General features: G+C 54.0%; 4 protein-coding genes across 4 annotated transcripts; 2 read left to right on the top strand and 2 right to left on the bottom strand.

Moving 5' to 3' along the window:
- Window positions 1–9,430: 9,430 nt before the first annotated feature.
- FAM110D (family with sequence similarity 110 member D) lies at window positions 9,431–12,841 on the top strand. The gene is made up of 2 exons (XM_026014416.2): window positions 9,431–9,533; window positions 11,321–12,841. The coding sequence occupies exon 2, from the start codon at window positions 11,426–11,428 to the stop codon at window positions 12,254–12,256; it is 831 nt and encodes a 276-aa protein (XP_025870201.2). The 5' UTR covers window positions 9,431–9,533; window positions 11,321–11,425; the 3' UTR covers window positions 12,257–12,841.
- An 859-nt stretch (window positions 12,842–13,700) lies between these two features.
- On the bottom strand, window positions 13,701–17,330 carry C2H1orf232 (chromosome 2 C1orf232 homolog). Its single transcript, XM_026014328.2, has 4 exons — window positions 16,973–17,330; window positions 15,576–15,659; window positions 15,359–15,456; window positions 13,701–14,006 (listed from the first exon to the last, which is right to left on the bottom strand). The coding sequence occupies exons 1-4, from the start codon at window positions 17,180–17,182 to the stop codon at window positions 13,709–13,711; spliced, it is 690 nt and encodes a 229-aa protein (XP_025870113.2). The 5' UTR covers window positions 17,183–17,330; the 3' UTR covers window positions 13,701–13,708.
- Window positions 17,331–18,401: 1,071 nt separating this feature from the next.
- ZNF593 (zinc finger protein 593) lies at window positions 18,402–19,411 on the top strand. The gene is made up of 3 exons (XM_026014529.2): window positions 18,402–18,725; window positions 18,961–19,023; window positions 19,115–19,411. The coding sequence occupies exons 1-3, from the start codon at window positions 18,526–18,528 to the stop codon at window positions 19,263–19,265; spliced, it is 414 nt and encodes a 137-aa protein (XP_025870314.2). The 5' UTR covers window positions 18,402–18,525; the 3' UTR covers window positions 19,266–19,411.
- Window positions 19,412–19,747: 336 nt separating this feature from the next.
- ZNF593OS (ZNF593 opposite strand) lies at window positions 19,748–20,216 on the bottom strand. The gene is made up of 2 exons (XM_072745286.1): window positions 20,172–20,216; window positions 19,748–19,891 (listed from the first exon to the last, which is right to left on the bottom strand). The coding sequence occupies exons 1-2, from the start codon at window positions 20,214–20,216 to the stop codon at window positions 19,748–19,750; spliced, it is 189 nt and encodes a 62-aa protein (XP_072601387.1).
- Window positions 20,217–23,406: the final 3,190 nt, after the last annotated feature.

The following is a 23,406-nucleotide window of genomic DNA, read 5'->3' as shown; positions in this document are numbered from 1 at the left end:
GTGATCCCCAGATGACCAGAATCATTCTAAAAATCACATCTAGGCAGCTCCTCTAGAGGAGAAAAGGGACCATTTCTTCCTGTGTCTCCTTGAGAGCAGGGAAATTTTCCCTAGGATCCTGCAGGAGACTTCCTTGCATCTCACTGGCCAGAAAAGGAAATCATGTGATTTTAGAAGGCCTTCAGGGGCCCAAAGCTTGCATCGCTCTGGTCCCAAGACCCTCAAGAGACCCTCTCAAGCCCCTTCCACAGTTTTTCCATGATTTCTTCGAAATCCATTCATGAAACAAATGTATTGAGCACCGCTAAGCACAAGGCACAGTGCCAGGTGCTCAGAATGTATCAGTGAACAGAATGAAGGTCCCTGTTCTCACTGAACTTATATTCTAGTGGGGGAGACATTTATGAGCATAAATCAAGAAGTTATTTAGAATTATAGAATATGCTAAGTTCAAACAAACAAGAAGATGCAAAGAAAAAGTAGAGCAGGGCAAAACGGGTTGGGGATGCTGCAGAAAGATGCTGGCCAAATTATTAAATGAAGTGGTCAGGGTAGATCTCGCGGCAAGAGTTGAACCACATCTTAAAGGAGATAAAGGAGTTAGCAAAGTGGAGCGCTAAAGGAAAGGCATTCCAGGCAAAGGGTCAAAGCCCTAAGGTTAGACATGGTCGCGTGTTCCAGGAATCGGCCACAAAACCAAAGGACCTGGGGCAGGGTGGGTGAGAGGGAGGTTAGCCAGAGAGAAGATCTGGGTCCTGGAAAGCCTTGCAAGCCTTTGAGGGCTTTGACTTTCACTCCAGCAAAAAGAAGTGGGGCCTTTTTCAGGAATTTGAGCGGAGAAGTGATAAGGTGATTAACTTCCACTTTGAAAGGATTGATCTAGCTGCTGGGCAGATAAAGTTAGGTGGGAGCCCCAGAAGCTATTGCATTGCGGCAATCCAATCCGGGCAAGGAAGGATGATGTTTGGATCAAGGCGGTAGGAGTGGGGTGGGAGGGGTGACCTAAGTTAGGGTGCGTTCTAAAGATAGAGCCAACAGACGTTGCGAATGGATTTGATGTGGAATGTGAAGGAAAGACATGTGTCCAAATGACTCCAAGGTTTTGGCCTGAGCAATTGGAAGAACGCTGAGATGGATCTGGAGGGATAAGAGATAGATGAGTAGTTGAGTTTTAGACACGTTGAATCATGGGTTCCCAGATCTTAGCATCAATTCAAAGTCAATGCCTAGTAATGTCTAATAGGTCTGAATTTTCCCATCCCCCTTCCTTGAGGAAGACATACACTATACACTCCCCCCTTGTAGCAGTGCTACAAGGTCCTCCCTTAAGGTACCTGGCCTCCTATTCAGTGGGGACTTCAGCTCTGTGAGCCAGCTCGGGTGTGGAAATTAGCCGCAAGGCCGGAATGTTCCATTGTGACAATTCACATTAGATTTCTGGCCATAAGACATGGAGCTTTTACTGTTCTATGTAACTCAAGGATATCTAATAAGCTGCTCATCTATTTCATTCCTAGGGCAACTCTGATCAAAGGTCCCTGCAAGTGAAAACATCCTGGTGATCACTTCATCCTGCAGTGAAAGCATCTACCTTGACGCTGGCAGTTCAGCCCTGCCGCTTGCCCTCTACTCCTTCAGGAACTCATCACCCCTAATGAAATCAGGGAGCCACCTCAGCACTGCCTCTCCCGGTATACCCAAACTGCAGAGGACATCCACCATAAAATTTCTCAAGGATCCTGGTGTTGCTCTCACTTGTGCTTATCTCAACAGCAAGGTGAAGCACTTGGGGGATGTCCTCAATGGGATGAGGGAATAGATGCAGTCTCATGTGATAAATCTCCAATACTCCTGTCTTCTTGAACAGGAGAGACATTAACCAGAGAAATGCTGATATCTCAACCTCAGTGTATATGGGTCATGTTGAACACGGGTTTCCGTCAACTCAACAAGCAATATTCAAGTTACTTTCAGCTGCGAGAGGTAACACATTAAATCTAGAAGCTCTAGTAAGGGCATTCATATCAATAAAATCACACTGATCAACTATTATATTCTTTCCTTCTTGACTCCCCACCAGATCTACTAAATTAGATTCTCTGAGGGCAGAGGTCTGGCATCTGTTTCATTAGCAAGCTCCACAGGTAAATTTGAGGTAGCCAACCAGAATCCACCAAGGAATAGCATTGGGAGACCACTGGTCTAATACACTTTCTTCCTTTTTTAACAGATCAGAATCTGAGGTGTGAGAGAGAGCAGCTTGCTTCAGACCAAGAGTGAATTGGACCAGAACTCTAGTGTCCTGACTCCTTATGAGAACTTCTGCTCTTTCAAGCCAGCTTTACAGTGAACCTGGAGGCATTTGTTCAGCATTCTCCAGAAATTTGTGCAGAGATGGGTTGCAATGATAAGCCAAAAAAAGCTGCACATGTCCAATGCTACAAGCCCTGTGATAAAGGTGACCCTAGTTTTGATGTGTTTTTTTCCAGTTTATTTTGGTTGTGACTGAAAAACCAACCCAGCAGGGGTTAAGCCAAAAGGAAAGGTATTGGCTTCCCCAACTATAAGAACCGCTACAGGTTTGCTTCAGACATGACCAGATACAGAAGCTTCACTCCTCAAGGTCCGGTTTTCACTCTCTGACTCTTAATGCTGCTCTCTCTCTGCTGACTCAGTCTTCAGGCAGGCTAGACCCTCTGGGCTCTGTCTGCTTAGATTCCTGCACAGCAGGGGAGATAGAGATTTGTCTCTGCAGTCTCAGCAAAAGTCCCCTTGGCTGTGAGTTATATGCCCATCTTTAAATGAAGTGCTGGGACCAGAGAAACGCGATAGGCTTTTTGACCCAAGCCTAGGTCAAGTGCCCCACTCTGAGTCCAGTTACACCACTCTGAGAGCACAGGTGGCCAAGGTCAGGGCAGGATGAGAGCAATTGCTGAATGGCAAAAGCCTCCAATGTTCACAGTGCTAGGAACCATGGAGAAGTTGACAATCACTGTGAAGGAGGCGACGATTTTAATCTAGGGGTAAGGGGCACCTGGGTGGCTCAGTGGTTAAATGTCTGCCTTCGGCTCAGGTACTGATCCTGGGATCAAGTCTCGCATCCGGGTCCCTTCAAGGAGTCTGCTTCTCCCCCTGCCTATGTCTCTGCCTCTCTCTCTCTGTCTCTCATGAATAAATTTTAAAAATCTTAAAAAAATAATAACAATAATCTAGGGGTAACATTAAGGTGTTACAATGCTATGGTGAGGAATGCGTGGGTGGCTCAGTGGTTTAGTGCCTGCCTCCCCCCCCCCCCCCCCCCCCCCCCCCCGCCGCATGATCCTGGAGTCCCCACATGAGTCCCACATCAGGCTCCCTGCATGGAGCCTACTTCTCCCTCTGCCTGTGTCTCTGCCTCTCACTCTCTCTGTGTCTCTCATGAATAAATAAATAAAATCTTAAAAAAAAAACCAATGCAGGATATTAGCAACGATGGTTATTGATGTGGGAAACAATGGCAGAAGAGAAATTATTAAATTTCCTTACTACCTACAGCCCATTGACAAGTCCTTGAAACAGGCAGTTACATTCCTCTAGGGACTTAACTGCCTCATCTTAATACTTTGCTAAGGGCAAAAGGCAATCTTAGCCTAATCCCCAGGATCCCGTAAGTCTACTTTAATGTATAAAAATTCCTTTAGAAATTTCTTTTATCTCTAATATCCCCAAGATACATGTTGGCAATCACCTCCCAAGCATATAGCCCACTGATATACATCTGAAGAGTCTCCTGCCTAAGGTTTTATTAGATGGTAATAAATGATCTTTTTCAACAATAGCTAGCCCCCTCAAGGTCCTGGGAACCTTGCTTCCAAAATTCCTTAGAGACCTACACTATCATACCTGACCCCCTCCCACTTTGAGAGTATAGAGTAGGTCACTCCTCATGACCCCAGGGCAGTTCTTTCTGCCAACAGGTCCTGTCCCCATGCTTTAATAAAATCACCTTTTGCACCAAAGACATCTCAATTCTTTCTTGCCGGTCAGATTCGAAACTTAACGCCTTTTCCTACATCAGTTATAATAATAGGTCACCTTTTTGGGCATCTACCTAGATCTCAGCTTCTACATTCTCTGGGAACTTGCTCATATACAGAAGGACAGGTCCCCACCATCAGGTATATTCAATGTGACACAACACCTTTCTGGCCATAGCTCAGTGCCAACCTTAAAACCAGCTAGAGGGATCCCTGCCCTCCAATATCAAAATCACCCCCAAAGTCATTTATTAAAGACCATACAGACATCTCAGTTCGATACGGTGTAAACTGTAATCCTCAACATCTGCTATCATACCTAACATCATTCAGCCCCAGGGAAACAAATGCTTCTCCACGCCTCTTGCTCTCTGTCCTTGAAACAAAAGATCACTGCATCCAAATACCATGAAGCTTTGCACAGCTGCTGGCATCACAAACAGCCACGGTTCCAGGCTGTGGAGTTCGGAGTGGTAAGGGACCTTAGGTAAGACAAATGAGAATTTGTCTCTCTTGTCAAATTCTTCCTCTCTGAGAGCAGGAATGCTGTAACGAGAACATACTATCCCCCAGCAAATGCTGAACATCATTTTCTTGCTCCACTTCAAGAGTTTCAAACAAGTAGATGATTTTTGCAGTAGTAACATATGACGGCAGAGGAACATTTTTGCAATGTTAAATAATGTAGTTTACTCTTACATTTGGTTTTTTGTTGTTGTTCTTTTAAGTAAACTCTATAGGGGCTTGAACTCCCAACACTGAGATCAAGAGTCAAATGCCCTAATGACTGAGCCAGGCAGGGCCCCTGAAATTTTTCATTATAGTAACATACTTGGTCATTTTGCTCCAATCAAGGAAAGAAAAAAAAAAAATAGATTTCATGGAATTAAGATGGAACAATTTGTGAATTATTCACATCTTTATTTTCTTACCCATCCAGTACAGCTGGCCCTTGACCAGAATACCCACAAATATGTTCAATAACAATTACATTCAGTCATGTTTGATATTTTCATGACTTTGTGTAAAAAAAAAAAAAATCAAAACATTTTTCAACGTGTCATTAAGGACCGTGTATCTGTCAGTATTTGCAGGAGGATAGATTTCTCGGGGCTGCACTGCACGGGAACCCCGGTTCCTTGCCCACGTGCTCGCTACGTGCTGGGTCGAGACCGGATGGTTTTTGTCCCTGGTCCTGGATCTGGAGGCGCCTGGCTGAGCACAGCGGTGGAAGGTGAGGACGGAGGTGACGCAGGTGCGAGGAGGAGGCGGGCACCAGGTGTCGGTGGCGAGCGCCCAGCGGGGCTGCCCTGGGTCCCCCCCGCCCCGCCCGCGCGGAAGCCTCCGGGCTCCTCCTCCAGGCGGCGGCGCAGGCGCGCAGGGGCGCAGGCGCGCGCGGGACCGAGGCCGGCGTGCCGGGGGGTGGGGTGCGGTGGCCCGGAGCCCCCGGGGCGGCCCGGCTCTCCGGCCGCGGCTGCATGGCCCCCGCTGAGTCGCCCCTCCCGCCTGGGCGGCGCCCCCCGCCGCGTCCGCGGGGGCTGCGCGGGAAGCAGGTGGCGGGGCGCGGGGCGCGGGGCGCCGGGTCGGGTCGGCTTCCTCATCCTGCCGCGGCCGTCCGCGCTGCGAGAGCCGAGGCCGATCCCTCACTCGCTCGGTTCGCCGGCGGCGCGGAGGGGCTCCGCCAGCAGCGCTGCAGACACCGTCCTCTCCGCGCCCCCCGCCCCCGGTGGGTGCGGGGCGCCGGCCCTGCCCAGAGGCCGCGCCCCTCACCGGGGGAGAGCGGGAGCCAGGCCATTGTTGTGGCTGAGATTCTTTCCTAAACGGAAGGCCCCGAATTACGGGATAGCTGCTCTAATCTCTGTGGGGGTGCACAGGGCGGGCGGAGGGGGCCCCACCGACGCCAGCGTGAGCCCCTCCTCCTGGCTGAGCCAGACCCCACCTGGAGCCCCATCTCCCCTGTGAGCTCCCTTTTCTCAGGACCCCCATCACCTCTTTCATCTCACAGATCCCCTCCCTTCTTTGTACCCTGTCTTCCCTCTCAGCTCTGCTGAGCCTCTTCCTCCCTCCCTCTTCCTTCCCTTCTCACTCTCTCTCTCTCTTGTCTCCCCGCCCCACCCCCCCACCCCCCACCCCCGTCCCCCCCAGCTCCTTCCTTCTCTAGCCTCAAGGTCCTGGAAACCTTGCTTCCAAAATTCCTTAGAGACTTACATTATCCCTGATCCCCTCCCAACTTGAGAGTCCCTCCCTGACCCCTCAGGGAGGCTCTGGCTCCTGCTGACTTTAGGCCTGTAGCTCTCACCATCTCTCCCCCAACACCCCCACCTCCCATCCCAACCAGGCCAGAAATCCCTTCCAGGGGCACAGAGATACCCACTCTTTGACACTGCTTCCTCCTGCCCCATCCCCTTTCTCTGGCAGAACCAACGTCCTCCTCTGTCCCCTGCTTTGATGGCCTCTGTCACAGAAGCACTGCCCTGGCTGGAGTTGGGATGAGTCTATTATGCCTCTGCCCCGTGCCCCCAACCCCAACCCCTAAGCAGGCTGAGCTCCCTGAGAGCAGAAACCATGTCTGACCTATTTGCTGACCTCACAGCACAGAGCATGTTCAGAATGACTTGTCGACAGCAGCTGAGACTGGGGTTAGAGAGAAAGGATTTAGGTCGGAGGCGTCAGCAAGGTGTCGATGCAGGGCAAGGGGTAAAACGCAGATTCATCTAACATTTATGAGCCCCTTAAGGCACCAGGGACCTTTCAGTTGCCACAGCCATTACTTCTTCATGCCGCTCAGGAGCTGGGTCTTGTCATTCCCATTTTACACAGAAGGAATCTCAGAGAGGTTAAGTTCGAGCTCCAGGCCACACAGCCAGTGAGTGGTTTCACCAGGGTTAGCATCAAAGGCAGGGCTGAGGTGTGGGTGGTGTGGTGAGAGGGCTGTAGCTGGTGGCTAAGGGAGGTAGGTACCACTGTGGGTCTGGGGTCTGTGGCTAGATGTCAAGGCCCCCCTGAGCCATCTCTTTATTCCCGACACTGACCAGAGCTCCTCCCTCAGCCTTCCCTGACTGTCTCCTCCGGAAGGAACCGGTTCTGACTCAGGCTTATTCCAATCGATCATCAAGGTGATCCGGGAATGAGCTTGGACATAGGAAGGAAACACCTCTCGGATTTGGCCTCCCACTGGCCCGAGGTCCTGGCTCTAGCACCAGAAGGAGCCACTTTAAGGATCTCCCTAGGGATCCAGGATCAGAAAGACAGCTGATCTGTTCACGGAAAGAGTGCCCAAGACACCCTGCAGGGCAGACAGCACCCTCATGATCTCCCTGCTCCCACTGACTCTTTCAAGGCTCTTTCACCCAGAAAGCCAATCCAGTCTGACCTCTCCTCTAAGAGCCTACTCTGGTCGGTCGATAGAGGGTCTGTGTCCATTGGCATCCTGGAACAGGGAACTGTCACCCCCTCAGACTGGGAGCTCCTGAGAGCAAGGCTCCTTGACCACCTCCCACCTTGGACTCCTGAAGGCAGAGCTTCTGTCTCCTGTCTCTCCTCTCTGACGGGGCACTCCAAGGTCTGGAGCTGGTCTCCAGAAACCCCCCCACGGAGTGTTCCTGCAAAGAGGTGGTGTCATTTCCAGTCCTCATATCAGGGGCTCCCCCAGGGTGGCACCTGTGTTCCACTCTGAATCTCCTTTTTCTGTAGCTCAGCATCTGTCTTGGTCCCTAGAAAAGAGTTGAGAAGCCCACCCCCCACCTCCCACCCTCATTCCACTTGCCCTTCCACCCAACCCGGATACTCCTTTAAGACCAAAGGGATGGGGGTTGTATCAAGTCAGACACAACAGCCCCATCCTCCCCCTCCTTCACAGGCCAGGTTTCCTGCCATTGACAGCATCCCAGCTGGGCCCTGCCCTGCCTCCATGCTTAACCCCTTCATGACCAGATCTCAGTGCTAGGGGCCTGTACCCCAACCTTGTCTGTAAAATTAGAATAAAAGCACCCATTTCACTGGGTTGTTGTAGTTAATCACAGAACAGTGCCTAGCATATATTAATCCCCCAATAAAAGTTAGCTATTAGTCTCATTATGTGAGCTTGGATGGGTCATTTCACACCTCCGAGCCTCAGTATTCTCAGCTGTTAAGTGAGGAAATAAAACCCATTACTCCCCAAAGATTGTCTTAGGGATGAATTGTGATCATGTGGATGAAAGTATTTTGCAAAGGGCCATAACCGTACAATATGGAACTATCATGGACCCAAAAAAAGAACCCAAAACAAAACAAAAAAACAAAAAACCTTCCCTTAACAAGGTGAAAAAAAAATCTCTTACTACAAATGGGCCTCCTGTTTTATCAGATTCATTATCTTGCTTGACAGGCAGAGCGGGCAGTGTAAAGAGTGGTTTTGGAACTGGATTTTGGCAAGATCCCATTTCTTCATCCATCAAGTGGAGTGGTCACCCCTCCTAGGTCCCCCTCTAGAATTCTTGGGAGAGACAAAGGAGATCCAAGAGCACGGGTGCAAATGTGCTTTGCAAACATTACAAGTTCTACAAGAACTCCAAGAGGAGAGAGCGCTGGAAGGGGAAAAGTTTTGTGGGAAGTGGCCAGCTAGAGGGAGGCAGGGGCCCCTTGGCCTCTTGGTTGATTTTTGAGCTCTGGGTGCTGCAGTTTACTAGGCAGAGGGGAGGTGATCTCCTGGCACTAGCGCTTTGGGGACATGGCTCTCCCTTGAAACAAGAGAAGTCCCCAATAGGGCAAAGGAGGAAGGAGGCCAAAGGCCCTGGAATCATCCATTCATAACCCTCTTCCCATCCAATTCCATTGGCCATGGGAGGACTTGGGCAGAGGCACCTCAAATAGTCTCCGAGGTGACTGTCATGCCAAGACTTGCTAGGACTGGCTCACCTTGCACATCCGCAGCACCAGTGCCCTCACCCTTCGGCTGCAGATTCCTGGCCTCACCTCTAGGGAGAGCGGGCCTGCCACCATCCACACACCCCAACTAGGACAGGCCTAAACCTGCTACAGAGGAAAATAAGCACAGTCAGCTAGAACCCTGCTCTGCCTTTGCATTTTAACCCACAGGTTCTTCCGAAACCTAGCAGAGGAGGCTGACCCCCCTATGAATAGCATATCCCTACCCTAGGCCTCTGGAGGAAGCTAGGGAGTCAGGAGACCTTGTCTGGGTCCTGGCTGTACCCCAAGCTCACTGCACCTTCATGCAGATCGCATAACCTGTCAGGGCCTGTGTGATCATCTGTATAAAATAATGAAAGAAGCTGGACATGGTCCAAAGGTCCTCTCCAGCACTGAGACTGTGACCAGGAAGGAGTTAACTAGAGACTGGGCTCTGGGTCAGGAAGGCGAGGGTTAATCTGGGGGGGTGGGGGTGGAGGCTCTCTCTCCTTTTCCTGTGGAGAGTGAGGTTTGGCTGCCACCAAAGTTACTTCCAGTCCCTGCTGTCCCTTCTGCCCTTGTCTGATCCTGCCCAGGGACCCCTACATTTAGCCTCCATACCCAGAGGTGAGTGTGTCCTGAACCCAGGGCTGGGGTGGGAAGGCACTGGGGGACCCAAGGGCAGGGAGGCCGGCGCCAAGCCAGTGAGCAAGTCCCCAGCCCACGTCCAGAGCTGAAGCCATGGGCAAAGTTCAGACCACTAACCACAGGACTGGGAGGAGGTGGGTGAAGGGACAGAGGGCACAAGGATGTCTGCCAGGCTTCTAGGGTGGAACGTCCGTGGTGAGCATCAGGGCCAACCCAGGAGGCAGGGAAGAGACGGTTGACACAGACTATTTTGGTCCTTGTGTTTAGGGACTTTTTATAGCCTTGCTGCTCAGGGCTGGGAAGAGGAGAGAGCGCTGGGAGGATACCCATAAGGTCAGACAAGCACAGTGCCCTCCTGAGACCTTGGAATCTGACCCATTGCCTGGTAGAGTTCTTTTTTTTTTTTTTTTTTTTTTGCCTGGTAGAGTTCTTGAGAGCACTGCCAGGCTCTCCTTGCTGCCTGGGTTCCCAGTTACCAACTACCTATGGACTGACTTACTAGACACTAGATAGGGGTTTGTGAGAGACAGAGACAGAGACAGACACAGAGCAAGGACAGGTCTGGGGTGGGGGGCTCCCCCCAACCCTGCAAGTTCTGTTCTTTTGTTGCCTCCTGACTGGAGGTCCCTTCAGCTCTCAGAACTTCTGTGCTCCTTTCAGATGAATGGAGGATTCGGGAAGGAGGGAGCCGGGGTGGTATGGGGTGTGTTGAGCTGTGTGGGTGGCCCATTCTGTTACTGCCAACAGAACTGTCAGCTCTTGATTTACAGCCCCTCCTGGTCCCCTTGCCCAGTGACAGAGGGGAGGTGGCGGACAAGGGTCACAGGGTCTCAGGATGAGAAGAAGGCAGGGACCCTAAGGGCAGATTTCTGGGAGCGCCGTTATTGGGAAGAATTTGTGGAAGCAACTTTTTAGTGAGGCAAAGGGCCCATGTCTAATGGAAAGAGCTTGGTTTTATAGCAGCAAGAATAGAAGCAAAACATAAGAGGGAAGTTCTGATCGGCTATGAGAGAAGCCATCTGAACTAGTTCTGCACTGCAAGGCTAGTGACCTGGGTTTCAACCCCAGTCTCTAACTCTCAGACCTGAGCAAGCCCCTTCCTCTCTACCAATTTCCTTTTCTGTAAATGAAAATGCAGAGGTAGGGGAGGTGGTGTTTACAGGTAGGCATTGAGGAATTCCCTTGGCAGGGGTACAGAGGTGGCAAGTAGCTGACTGACATGACCTGGTGGCCACCTCTCTTTCTTCCCCCTTGGCCCTGCTGGGACTGGGCAGGGCAGTTGGCTGCAATTACTGGAGGCTCCTACCCTGTGGTTATATCCCTGACCTCGGTGCTTGGGGGCGGGAAGGGTGGGCCCTGCTGGAGCCAGCCTGTGGCTGGGGAGCCTTCTTGTCTTGGACTCAAAGTTGCTGGGTTGGGAAGAGGTATTTTTTCCGGTTGAGGCCACTTTCGGGAACTGAACTGGGACCAGCCCCATTTCCTTTTCCAAGTGTCCCACTTGCTGATGCTTGCTTGGCATGGCTCTCTGGCCAGATTGGGGCACCCTCAAAGGGGCATGTTTCTGGGTGACCAGAGTGCCCCTGCTCAATGTCTTTGAGGGATAAAGGAGGGGGGAAGGGGTAGCCTGAACCTCTGCCCCTTAGGCACGGTCTGGCCCTTTTAGTTGGGGGAGGGGTGGCTGACTGATCCTATTCCCAGGAATGCCTGCAGGAGAGGTGCAGGGACATCTATTCTCTCCCTGACTGACTGTTCCTCTTTCCCTGTAGGCACCAGGGGGACATCCCCCTCCCCCAGCCAACTGCTCTCGGCTCCTCAAGTAGCTGCCTACTTCCAGTGGCTTATGGGGTACTATCCTACCCAGCTCTGCTAAGATGATCCTGGCCTCTCCCTCCACCCCATCCAGGGGACGGACCCCCAGCGCGGTGGAGAGGCTGGAGGCCGACAAAGCCAAGTATGTCAAGACACACCAGGTGATAGCACGCCGCCAGGAGCCAGCTCTGCGTGGGGGTCCCGGACCGCTCACCCCGCACGCCTGCAATGAGCTGGGCCCCCCTGCATCGCCCAGGACGCCCAGACCCGCCCGCCGGAGCAGCGGCAGGCGGCTGCCCAGGCCTGACTCCCTCATCTTCTACCGCCAGAAGCGGGACTGCAAGGCTTCGGTGAACAAAGAGAACGCCAAGGGCCAGGGGCTGGTGCGGCGCCTCTTCCTGGGCGCCCCCCGAGACGCCCCCTCGAGTAGTCCGGGCCCAACGGAGCTACCATCGGCTCCTGGGGTTTGGGCAGCGCCCCAAGAGGCCCCGGAAGCGGCAGGAAAGCGGGCGCTGTGCCCCACATGCTCGCTGCCGCTGTCGGAGAAGGAGCGCTTCTTCAATTACTGCGGCCTGGAGCGCGCGCTGGTGGAGGTGCTGGGCGCTGAGCGCTTCTCTCCGCAGAGCTGGGGCGCGGACGCCAGCCCCCAACCCGGAGCGTCGCCGCCGCCCGGCTCTGGGGACACCACCGACTGGACGTCCAGCGATGGCGACACGGATCGCCCGGACGGTGCTGACCGCGGCGGCGGCGGCGGCGGCGGCGGCTCAGAGGCGGCGGGCTCGGCGCGGGACGGGCGCCCCCCGGTGTCCGTGGTGGAGCGCAACGCGCGCGTCATCCAGTGGTTGTACGGCTGCCAGCGCGCCCGCGGCCCGCCGCGCGAGTCGGAGGTGTGACTGCCGCCGCTGCGGCCCGAGCGGGCTCCGGGGGGTCCCGGACCCCAGGAGGGTGAAGGGGTGGGCGCAGGGCTGGTCCCGGGCATGGGCAGGGACGCCCCGCCTCCGACGCGCCGGGTGCCTCTAGGGAGCCCTTCCCTCTGGGTCCTCGGTCTCTCCCTGTGAACCCTGGGAGGATGGGACAAAATCATTCCGAAGGCCCTTCCCAGAGTAGACGACGGAGGGGGAGGGGGCAGCTACGTGGCTCCTGTGGAGGCCGGGTCTGGGGAGAGAAGCCTGGAGTGGGGGATCAGAGAATCTACTGAATAAAGGCAAAACGTTAATAAAGGAGTCGTGATGCTGGATTAGAGAGCAGGTATGGAGGAAGGAGGGCCGGGTTTGCGGGGTTACACCCGTGGGTTTTGGAGTGTGGGTTCCAGGCTCACTGTGTGACCCTGGGGAAGCACTTAACCTCCTCGAAGCACAGCTGCACCCCTCGATGGTCAGGGTATTTTTGAAACGGTCTTAAAGCACCGTTGCAAAGTGCCCTGCATTATAGAAAGTGTTCGATAAACGACAGCCGCTAAGACCACTACTGATTAGTACTCTTGTGATCATCTCCTCCACCGACCCCAGGTCGGTCCCAACCACATCCAGGAGCCAGGAATACCGCCTCTGAAGAGTTTTGGGGAGAGGTCTGTTCCAGAAATCTGGGGTCCCCCACCCGAAAAGGGGCCCCATTCCTGGAGATGTGCAGCCTCCTTTTGGTTACTAGCTATGTATGGGCTGAGAAAGGAAGAATTCAGAATTGAAGGGACCCGTTCAAACCAGGATTTTGCTACTGCAGCCTCACATCTGGCCACTATCTTCCTTTCCCTCAGAGACATGCAATGTCCTTTGTTTGCTTCATGCGACCACACCTTCAAGTCCCTGCTTAGAGTTCCCCTCTTTGCCTGGCCTACCTTCCCCTTTCTATCAACTCAATCTTTCCAAGATTACATTTATTCATTCTCCCTCAGAAATTCCTGAATTCCCCAGTCGGCTTCATCTCCTCCGAGCTCCCAAGTGCAGCCTTATTTTTGTGACTCAACTTGTCACCTGTGTGGGACCCGCTGGTCTTCCCCTTGTACAGGGATGGTGCACATAGCAGGGCCACAGGCTATTTGTCGAATTAAAGAGGCTGAACAGGGCAATGAAGCCTGTCCTCTGGGGCCCCCCAGTTTCCTGGAAAGTTGCGCCCTAAATCGGACTAAATCTTTCCTTACACCAGGACTGTCTGGTCATTTTTCCCTTGTAGGTTTGTGGGAGAAGGGACGGGGAAGACCCTTTGAGCTGGACCCGGCCTTGAGGTTGCCCACCCAAAAGCAGTCATCCCCGCTGTCCGGACAAAGACACGCGGTCACACGGGGTGTCGGGTCAGGGTTTTTATGGGCGCGGGGGAAGGAAGGAGCGGGTGCCCTGGTGGGCCGCAGGCTAGTCGCCCTTGGACGCGGCCTTCACCCTCATCTCGGCCAGTTTGTGGGTGAGGAAGCCCCACTTGAAGCCGGCCACGGTGTCGGCCTCCGGCTCGGGGCGCTCGGCAGCCTCCTCCGCGGCCTCGTCCCCCGCTTCGGGGTCCGGCTCCGGGTTGGGTTCGGCGCCGCGCAGTATGGACGCCGCCGCCGCCTGCTGCTGCTGCCACCTGCTGGCGAACGCGTCCCAGAACCCCGGGCCGCGCGGCTCCGCCTCCGTCGCGGTCACCGCCTGCGAGGGGGACTGCGCCGCCAGCGGGCTGCGGGAGAAGGACGAGCGTCACCGGCCCAGAGGCCCGGGGAGAGGACGAAGAGGGGGAGACGGGGCGCAGGCGCTAGGAGTGGGGCAGGCCGAGCCAGGCGGAGGTCTGGTGACCTGGGGCGCAGGGTGACTGCAGGCCAGGGGAGGAGCTCAGAGGCACAGGGAAAGGGGGCTAGGGTGGGACAGGGTCAGGGGGTTAGGTGAGGGGTCTGGGTAGAGGGAGGCGACACCGGGATTCCCCGGGGAGAGAGTTTAGCAAAGACTCGGGGAGAGCGCGCGGCCTCGGCGAAGCGCGAGGCGCCAGGTGTGGAGAGCGGGGCGGGGAGCCCGGGAAGAGGGGCGGGGCCCAGCGGCGCTTGGGGCGGGGTCAGGCTCCGGGAGCGGGTGTCGGGGAAGCCCAGGTTGCGGCCCCGGGGAAAGAGGCAGGGCGGGGGCGGGGATGAGGGTCTGTGATGGAGGGAAAGGAGGACTAGGAAAATGAGGGAACACTAGAAAAAAGCACGGGTGGAGCGACCCAAGGAAATGAGAAAGGCTTAGATCAGGGCTTAGTGGGGAGGGGCGGGGGGTGGGTGGCAGGGAGTGTGGGGGGAAGGGTAGTCTTGAGGTGGGAGCCTCAGATCTGAGGAAGAGTCCTTGGAGCCCTGGGAGGGTCAGGCGGTGACTGCCAGGAGGGAGAAAGGAAACCTTGCGGCTGGAGAGATGGGTGGGTCTGGGGGACCCCCGGGAGGAAGGAAGAGGGGAGTGTCAAAGAAAGGGGGCGTTGCTGGGCTGGAGGGAAGGCCGGAATAGAGCTAGGAGAGAGGAGCTGCCTGGGGTCCCAACCCCTAACCCCTCAGCTTCAAAGCCTTTCTGATTCAGTGGTTCCTAAATTAGTGTGCCTCGGGTCCTCAGGAGCATGCTGCAAGCATAGATAGATCCCAGCTTCAGTCCATATCCGCTGAATCAGAATCTTTGAAGGAGGGTCTGGCACAAACTCCCTAGGAGGATGAGGGTTTAGACCGGTATCGGGAATCACTGATCTGGGCCACCCTCTGTTCCAAACATCTAAAGTTTCACTTTTCTGTTCCCTGACTGTAGGGAGATGGCCCCTCCCATGTGGATGGGGAGAGAGAGCACCTAAAATACCTTCTAGCACCTCAATCCCAACAGCCCTTTAAGTCCTCCTGAGATCTAACCTAATCTCCAGATATGTTGATTTGGCCTCTTTCCTGCTGAGAGAAACTGAAACAGCCAGGGGCTGGTCCTTCCCCTCCCTCCTTGATCAGAAAGATACACAAATAGACCGGAAAGAAAGGACATGGGAGAAGGGGGACCCCAGGCCCATCCCAGCCCCCACCAACACACACATACTGGTCAGCACAGGGCTCCGGTGGCAGCAGCTTGTCCTCATCTTCTTTGTTAAACAGAGACGACACTGTCAGCCAACCTTTCACCCCAACCCCCTGAACCTGGGAGGAAGGGGCTGGGAATCAGGGAGGGGTCACAGCACCACCTCCCAGGATTCCACAGTAGCCTCTACCAGGTTCCCCCCACCCCCAGGAGTTGGGATGAAGAAGGAAGAACTCACCCGGCGGGCCAGCTGTGACATGGGATGGGAAGCCTCTTCCGCAGGTCTTGCTGGCTCAGATTCCACTAACGCTGGGTTCCCTCGCTGGGACACAAGACCCCCTCCCTAGCATGAGAAAGGCTCCAGACGAACAGGACCTCCCTCCTCCACTGCTAGCCTGGTATGCACACCCTGACACCCCAAACCCTCACACCTAAACACCCATCTAGTCCCTTCACACCATCCATCCATCCATCCATCCAGGTTATACCTCTACACAAAGCTCCCAATCACATACCTGACCTGTATAGTTAATCCCTGCAGACACCCTTGAGCACACATACCTGCCCTCCCACAGACATATCCACACACACCCAAAAATGTGTGGACAAGGGTATGCATGCTGATGTGGACACACACCCGTACTTCGCATGCCTCCACACGGCTATACCTCTTCACCTGTACATAGATGTACATGCTGTGAAGCACCTACATAAGGACACATACACAGTTATACCATTCATACCTGTGAACTTATACGAATGCAGACATCTGTGGCAAGGCCCACCTGCAGCACACTAAACCTCTGCATCCATCCACAGACACGAAGACAGACATGTACACACACACGCTATACAAACCTGAGACCTGCAAATGCTTTCACAGAGGGATTCAGGAAGAGACTTACACACACCCAGAAATACTTATATCTGGTTCACACCTACACATACAACTTCATGAGGTATTTTACATGGATTTCAATCCTACTACTGACCCACAGATACTTCTACACAAGCCCCTCCTTGGACACCAAGCGGTCTAGACATAAACTTATTTACAAACATACACACACACCCTTCAGAAATATTTCCCGTCCCTGTGATATCTGTTTGCACAACTGCCACTTATCACAGCCTCTAGATGCAAGATTGTTCCCAGTTTCAGAGCTTTTTTTATCTTTAATGTTAGGATAAACATGATCCAAGTCTGGCTCTAATCTGATGCTGTGACAGTGACCTATGTGCAAGCACCACTTTTCCTATTTCCAGCACCATAGAGCTCACTCCCTCTTAAGGCAAGCCATCCCAGTTCTGCAGCCCTGCTCATTAGAAAGTTGTGTCAAGCTGCATATACCCTGTGTGGCTACTGCCCTTTGGTCCTGGAAGGATATCTTCCATGTGGTCGCCATTGAGATCTTTGGAGACAATAACCATTCTTCTGGTGGCCCCCAAATCTTCTTCCTCAGTTTTCTTAAATGCCCTGGCTTTCTATACTGTGCCATTTGTCATCTCTGAATGTGCCAACTGCTTCTGCACAAATATGCCCCCACCCCAAGCCTGTCCCTTGTCCTTCATTGTACCTTTCACTCCTGCTGCCCCTCTGCCATGACCCACCCAGCAAACATGGATGGTACCCACCTCCTCTGCCAGGTCCTCCTCAGATTCCCCACTGAGGGTCTGTAACACTTTGGACTTGTAGGTTTTCCAAAATGCCTGGTTCATGGCTGCAGGGGAAACTGACCTGGCACCCAAGCTCAAGAAGGCAATTGACTCAGTGGGCACCCAGTGGGTCTGGCTCCAGGAACTTGGTGAGACCGAGAGCCTGTCCCAGGGATCAGGTGACTTCATTAAAGATGCACCAGGCTCCCCAGCTGGCACAGTGCCCAGCAGGTGAACCTGATCCAGAGGAGTCTGGGGTGGGGGTGGGACAGAACTGGCTTCTGTGGCCTCAGCCCCTTGTCTTGACCCATATTGGCCAAGAATAATGAAGACATCTCTATGGAGTCCTCCTTCCTGGCCCTAGGGGTACTTGAATTTGATCTCTTGGAATGGCTCCAGAAAAATCTTTCAGCCACTAAGTCCATTGATAAAGTCCTTGGGCCCAAGACCCACACTGGACTGGTGCCTCTGGGACTGTAGCCATACCAGTTGTGCCTTCAGAGGGGCCTGCCCTATATCCCTACTTAGCTGTGAACTGGATTGAGGAGGTCCCAAGGCCCCCAGTTGGCACCCTGAGCTTACATTTCACTGCTTTGTCTGGTCTGGAAACTGATCCTCTCCCCAGGGATGCACGTGCATGTCTCCCTGTTCCCTGGCAACAGGTTCCAAAGAGCTGGAGTCCCTGAATTATTGCTGAGCTCCTCTGGTCAGCCAGGAAGGCACCAGGCTCCGATGAATGGGGAGAGGCTCTCTGGCCCTCTCCCCGCCCTGATCACACAGCCCCTAGGCTGGCTCTCCGCCTTGGCTGCTAGCCCATGCCTGGGAGTCCAGGGCTCAGAAAAGGGGGAAGGTCCTTCGGTGAGCACCTCCTCGGGGAGAAGCTGACCCCCGGTCAGTCTGAGGGGGAGCCTGAGCACTGTGCTTCCTGAGGAGGAACACGGCTTGCTCAGGGATCTGGACGCGGGCGGATGAAGGATGGAGACCAAGGGAGTCAGGGCGAGGTGGTGAGAAGGCCTTCGTCGGGATCTGGAGGGATCTCCCGAATCCTGTGGGGGCCGGCGCACTGACTCACTCTCACTCATTAATTCATTTATTCACATCACGGACATTTTTCAGTGCCTCCCGGAGATGCTCAAGGCATTTTCCCTCTTCCCACTGACCGCGGAATCCAAGATCTGGGAACAAGCAAGGGGACACGGTGCCAGGGGATGGCGCAGAGGCAGGCTGGGCCCGGCGGGGCGCGAGGGCGGGGGCCGGAAGCCCGGGGCGCGCTGCACCCGGCCGCTACCCGGCGACAGCCTCGCCCCAGGCGGAGGACGCTGCCCTGGGCCCGGGCCCCGCCCGGCCTCCGTCACTGACGTCGACCGCCGCCCGGGCCGCTCCGGCTGCGAAGCGCGATGACGTCATCCGGGGCGGTCCGGAGGAGCCCGCGCCGCCCCCGGGCGTCACGTGACGTCACCCAGCAATCCGGAAGCGCCCGCACGTGTGCTCCGCTGCCGGCTCTGGGCCCCCCGGGCCCGTGGTCCCTGGCCATGGGTCGCGCCCGGCGGACAGGTGCGCACCGAGCCCGCTCCCTGGCCCGCCAGATGAAGGCGAAGCGGCGGCGGCCCGATCTCGATGAGATTCACCGCGAGCTGCGGCCCCAGGTCCCCGCGCGGTCTCGGCCGGACCCAGCGTCTGAGCCCGACCCGGACCTGCCGGGGGGCGGCCTGCATCGCTGTCTGGCCTGCGCGTGAGTCCCGGCCGGGCCTGGCCCGGGGAGGAGAAGGGTGGGCGGGACGGGACGGGGGCGTGTGGTCCGGCCCGCGGGACGCGCGGGGTCTCCTCTCGTGGGACCCGTGGGTGGGCTGGCCTCCCATCCGTTCAGGCGCGCAGCCTGGCGTCAGGAAGAGCTCGGTTCAGGGAGGTAGGCGTTACCTGAGAGGCTTCAGCTCACTCTTCTCCTTACCCGCCTCCCATCGCTGCAGGAGGTACTTCATTGATTCCGCCACCCTGAAGACCCACTTCCGATCCAAAGACCACAAGAAAAGGTATGGAGTAAGGAGAGGATTGATGGATGAGTGCCGGGCACACAGGGCTTGCATCTGGTCAGCTCCCAACTGTCATTCTTCTTTCTCCCAGGCTAAAGCAGCTGAGCGTGGAGCCCTACAGTCAGGAGGAGGCGGAAAGGGCAGCGGGTATGGGCTCTTATGTGACACCCCAGCGACTGGCAGTGCCCACGGAAGTATCCACTGAGGTCCCTGAGATGGTCACAACTCCCTGCATGACCTGAGGCTGCAAAGTGCGGGAGCTGCCCATGGACAGCACTGCAAAGGCTAGGCTGAGAGGGACTGTGCCGGCCTCTTTGGGCCCTGGGTTTGGGGAGTGGATGGCCTCTCCTGGGTGCTCTCACCCCCAATAAAGGAACTGGATAGAGAAGACTTGCCTCTGACTGTAATCTCCAGGCCACTCCCCCAGACTCCTGCGCTGTGGGGTTTCTCTGTTACTCTTGTTTACAGGACCTAGGGTGTCTGTTCCCCACTTGGTCCAGCTTTTCCCTACAGCCTTGCCTTCCCTCAGGGGTCCTGGGCATCTGAGCTGGAGCCTCCAGAGGGAGCCCAAGTCAGTAAAGGAGAGAGGGAGGGTCTGGTTAATACTGTCCTCTTCCCCATGAGAGCAGGAACTGACCCTCAGAAAAGAAGTGTGTTCCCAAGATTGCAGCCCCCGCTGAGTCACCTCCCCCAGGACCCAGGTGGGAGGCCGCCTACTTTATCATCAGGCCTGTGGCGGCCGCCGCTGCCCCACCATCTTCCAGACAGCATAGCAGGAGCCACCCAGTCCAAGGACAGCCAGCAGTGTAGCCACAATCCCAGCCAGTGGACTCCGGGGCTCTGCTTTCAGCTCCCCAGCTATCTGCATCTGAAGGTACACAGAGGGTCCATCTGAGGGGTCAGTTGGAGACTTCTCGGAAGGTAGTGGGTAGGAAGGAACTGGAAGGTACAGTTGGGTGAAGAAGGTACGGATGCCACTGCTGCCCCAGGGAGATTCCACCCCAATCCCTCTCGCTTCACTGCCCATCTGGGCCCTGGCTGCTCAGGCGGCAGGAAACGTGACCGCCTGGCTTCTGGGGGTTTCAGCCCAGCGATGGTAGGGGAAAGTAGGGGGTCGGTGCCAGAAGCCATCGGTGAGAGGTACTTACCTGTAGTACACGGAAGTAGCCAGGGGTCAGGCGTCGAAATCTCATGGTGGATGCCTCTAGTCTCCCTGGCGGCCTGTGGGATGGAAGCAGGAATGAGGATAGCGGTGTTCATGATACCAAGGAGCAGAAATCCGGGCATAGAGGTTTCCGACTTCTCATATACATGAGAGCCATGCCTCAGAGGATGCTCACCAGCGTCTGCCCTCCCAGGTCTGGCAGGGGGCGGGGCAGATGGACCTTTAAATCTGGTCCCTTCCCCCTCCTGCCCGTCCTGCCAGCCTCAGGAGCAGCTGTCAAGAGAGATCAGCATCAGGCCTGAGCGGCACCTCCCCCACTCACCACGGAGGGCAGGCTGGGTAAGCAGGAGAGGCCTTGCCTGATAGCACTTGGGAGTCTTAGACCTGGACCAGGTACTAGAAGGCCAGGTACAGGAGACCCAACCAGAGTTGGGTCCTGGCTCTATCCGTACCTCTCAGGTGATTGGATATCACCAGTCAGCCCTCAGCAAAAGAGGGGCAGGGTGTCTTATTAATCCGCCTTCTCCCCCCAGACATTGGTAATCCTTTTCACTTGGTTTCTGTTAGATCAACGGCCCCTACCTTGGGGGAGGGCATATATTGCTTCTTTCTCCAAGATGAAGTTCCCGCAGGGACTTTCCTATTCTTGGCTTGGGGACAGTAATAAAAGGAGTTTAGTATATACTGATTGAGAAAGCTGTCCATGGCATGCTAAAAAACAGTAGCTGACTGTGCTAGGCAGTATTCTAAGCAGTAAGTGTGTATTATTTCATTTGGTATTGACTATCTCATAAAATGAAAAAAAAATATTTAAAAAAGCACATTTTCAGAGTAGCATGTAAAGTATCTGCCTGTGTAGAGAATAGAAACTTCACAGTGGTCCCCACTCCAGAATGGAATAGAGATATAATGACCTGCTGTTAACCTTTGAATGTTTTACAATAAACGTGCAGAAGTAACTTTTATAAACTCAGAAAACTATCTTTATTTTTTTTTAAGATTTTATTTATTCATGAGAGACAGAGAGAGAGAGAGAGGCACAGGCAGAGGGAGAAGCAGGCTCCATGCAGGGAGCCCGACATGGGGCTTGATCCCGGGACCCCAGGATCATGCCCTGGGCTGAAGGCGGTGCTGAGCCGCCGGGGCTGCCCAGAAAACTATCTTTAAAATAGAAGCTACCATTTACTCTGCCCTTACCTCCCTAGCCCTGGCAGGTGACAGGGGCACAAAATAAAGGCAAGATCGTGAATGTTAGGCCCCTAGTCCTTTTAGGGGAGCACGTGAGCACAAGTGGTGAGTTCCTGTCCATTTCTCCCCTGCAGGATTATGTGTTCAGGGAAGGCAGGGGCTGGCTGACTCAGGGTAGGTGTTTGATGGAACTAAGATGGTGGAGACAGGTCTTTGTTTTTTGGGCTTCCCCAAAGTGCCACAGGCAGGTCGTTGAAGTGAGAGGCAAAAATGTGAAAGAGGGACACAGCACGGAGGAGTGATGAAGGAGCATGTGCCCACAGGGTGTGAGGGGCATGAAGCAAAGGAGGGAACCAGAGAGGTGAGGGCTGTGTTGCACCTTTGGAGCCTACTGGTTCACCAGTGAGGGAGCAAGGCCTGCAGGGACCTGCAGAGATGTTGAAAATAGCAGCCAACAATCTGCATTCATGTTTGATGCCACATGTGAAGATGGGAAGGGGTCAGCAGAGCTGGCCAAGTTCCAGAGAACTGGATTTATCTGTGAAATTATGGAATGATAACAACTGAAACACACACACTATATGAGCCATCCATAGGCCAAGTACAGAATTTGGATTTGGGGCAAGATCATGACAGGCTTTGAAGGCTGGGTGTTGCACCCCTGGTAGGGATTCCAAAGGGATAGTCGGAGGCCCAGGCTCCTCTCCACAAAATTAAAGCAATAAAAACTCAGCTCTATTCCATAAGACAGATTTCAAAATACTTCAAGCAAATCTCCACAGCACTAAGGTCTAGGTGTCCCTGTTTTGGACAGGAAGAAACAGGTTCAGAGAGGTGTGGAGATTAGGCACAGTCACACAGCAAATGATACTGATACTGATTCTGATTCCAAATTCCTGGGAGTCTCCTGGTCTTGGATAATGGTGGTGATGGTGGTGATGGTGGTGATAATGGTGACAACAATAAGCAGTATGTTTCAGGCTACTGTTTTAAGAGAAAGGCTCCTAACTGGGATTTAGAATTTAGGGGGCCCATAAACTTGGATGGGAAAAAATGATATGTTTTTGCTAACTTGTAATAGAAATTTACCATTTCTGGGGTGCCTGGGTGGCTCAGTTTGTTAGGCATCTGCCTTCGACTCCCATCATGGCCTCTGGGTCCTAGGATTGAGCACTGAGGCAGGCTCCCAGCTCAGCCAGGAGTCTGTTTTTCCCTCTCCCTCTGTCTCTTCCCCTGGTTGTGCTCTCTCTGTCTCTCTCAAATGAATAAATAAAATATTTTTTTAAATTACCATTTCGGGAATCCTTGGGTGGCGCTGTAGTTTAGCGCCTGCCTTTGGCCCACGGCGTGATCCTGGAGTCCCGGGATCGAGTCCCACATCGGGCTCCCTGCATGGAGCCTGCTTCTCCCTCTGCCTGTGTCTCTGCCTCTCTGTCTCTCTCTCTCTCTCATGAATAAATAAAATCTCTTAAAAATAAATAAATAAAATTACAATTTCTTTGTACATGGATTGAAGTATGAACAGTATCTGTGGCTTTGTCACCTATTAAAATCACAGATTTTTTTTTTTTTTTTTTTTTTTTTTTTTTATGATAGTCACAGAGAGAGAGAGAGAGGCAGAGACATAGGCAGAGGGAGAAGCAGGCTCCATGCACCGGGAGCCCGATATGGGATTCGATCCCGGGTCTCCAGGATCGCACCCTGGGCCAAAGGCAGGCGCCAAACCGCTGCGCCACCCAGGGATCCCAAAATCACAGATATTTTTATACCAAATTATAGTTATTCAAATATCTCAACATTGTATATGCTCATAATTATTTCAAAATCATGATAGTTATAAACCCATTTCAGACACTCCTGCTATGTAGCTGCCATGGATTGGGCACCTCTAGGTCTAGTAGAGGGTCAGTGACCAAATGGTGAATCTGCCTGTTCTCACACTGGTGACCCAGGCTTCTCCATTATGCTCCTGCATTCCCTATGTTTACTTGTTAACTGATAATGTGAGAGAAGATGAATCAAAGATCACA

This window comes from Vulpes vulpes, chromosome 2 (assembly GCF_048418805.1).
Source record: "Vulpes vulpes isolate BD-2025 chromosome 2, VulVul3, whole genome shotgun sequence".
NCBI lineage: Eukaryota > Metazoa > Chordata > Mammalia > Carnivora > Canidae > Vulpes > Vulpes vulpes.
This window is presented reverse-complemented; position numbering and strand designations above follow the sequence as displayed.

Bases quoted from the DNA above. Each gene is read 5' to 3' on its own strand.
- C2H1orf232 (XM_026014328.2), bottom strand. From the start codon at position 17,182: ATGAAGTCACCTGATCCCTGGGACAGGCTCTCGGTCTCACCAAGTTCC. The intron at 15,660-16,972 runs GTGGGTACCATC...CTTGTGTCCCAG, and splicing joins AGGAGGACCTGGCAGAGGAG to CGAGGGAACCCAGCGTTAGT. The intron at 14,007-15,358 runs GTATGTGTGTGT...CTTCTCCCGCAG, and splicing joins CCGGAGCCCTGTGCTGACCA to CCCGCTGGCGGCGCAGTCCC.
- ZNF593OS (XM_072745286.1), bottom strand. From the start codon at position 20,216: ATGAGATTTCGACGCCTGACCCCTGGCTACTTCCGTGTACTACAG. The intron at 19,892-20,171 runs GTAAGTACCTCT...GTGTACCTTCAG, and splicing joins GCTACTTCCGTGTACTACAG to ATGCAGATAGCTGGGGAGCT.
- ZNF593 (XM_026014529.2), top strand. From the start codon at position 18,526: ATGGGTCGCGCCCGGCGGACAGGTGCGCACCGAGCCCGCTCCCTGGCC. The intron at 18,726-18,960 runs GTGAGTCCCGGC...CCATCGCTGCAG, and splicing joins CATCGCTGTCTGGCCTGCGC to GAGGTACTTCATTGATTCCG. The intron at 19,024-19,114 runs GTATGGAGTAAG...TCTTTCTCCCAG, and splicing joins TCCAAAGACCACAAGAAAAG to GCTAAAGCAGCTGAGCGTGG.
- FAM110D (XM_026014416.2), top strand. From the start codon at position 11,426: ATGATCCTGGCCTCTCCCTCCACCCCATCCAGGGGACGGACCCCCAGC.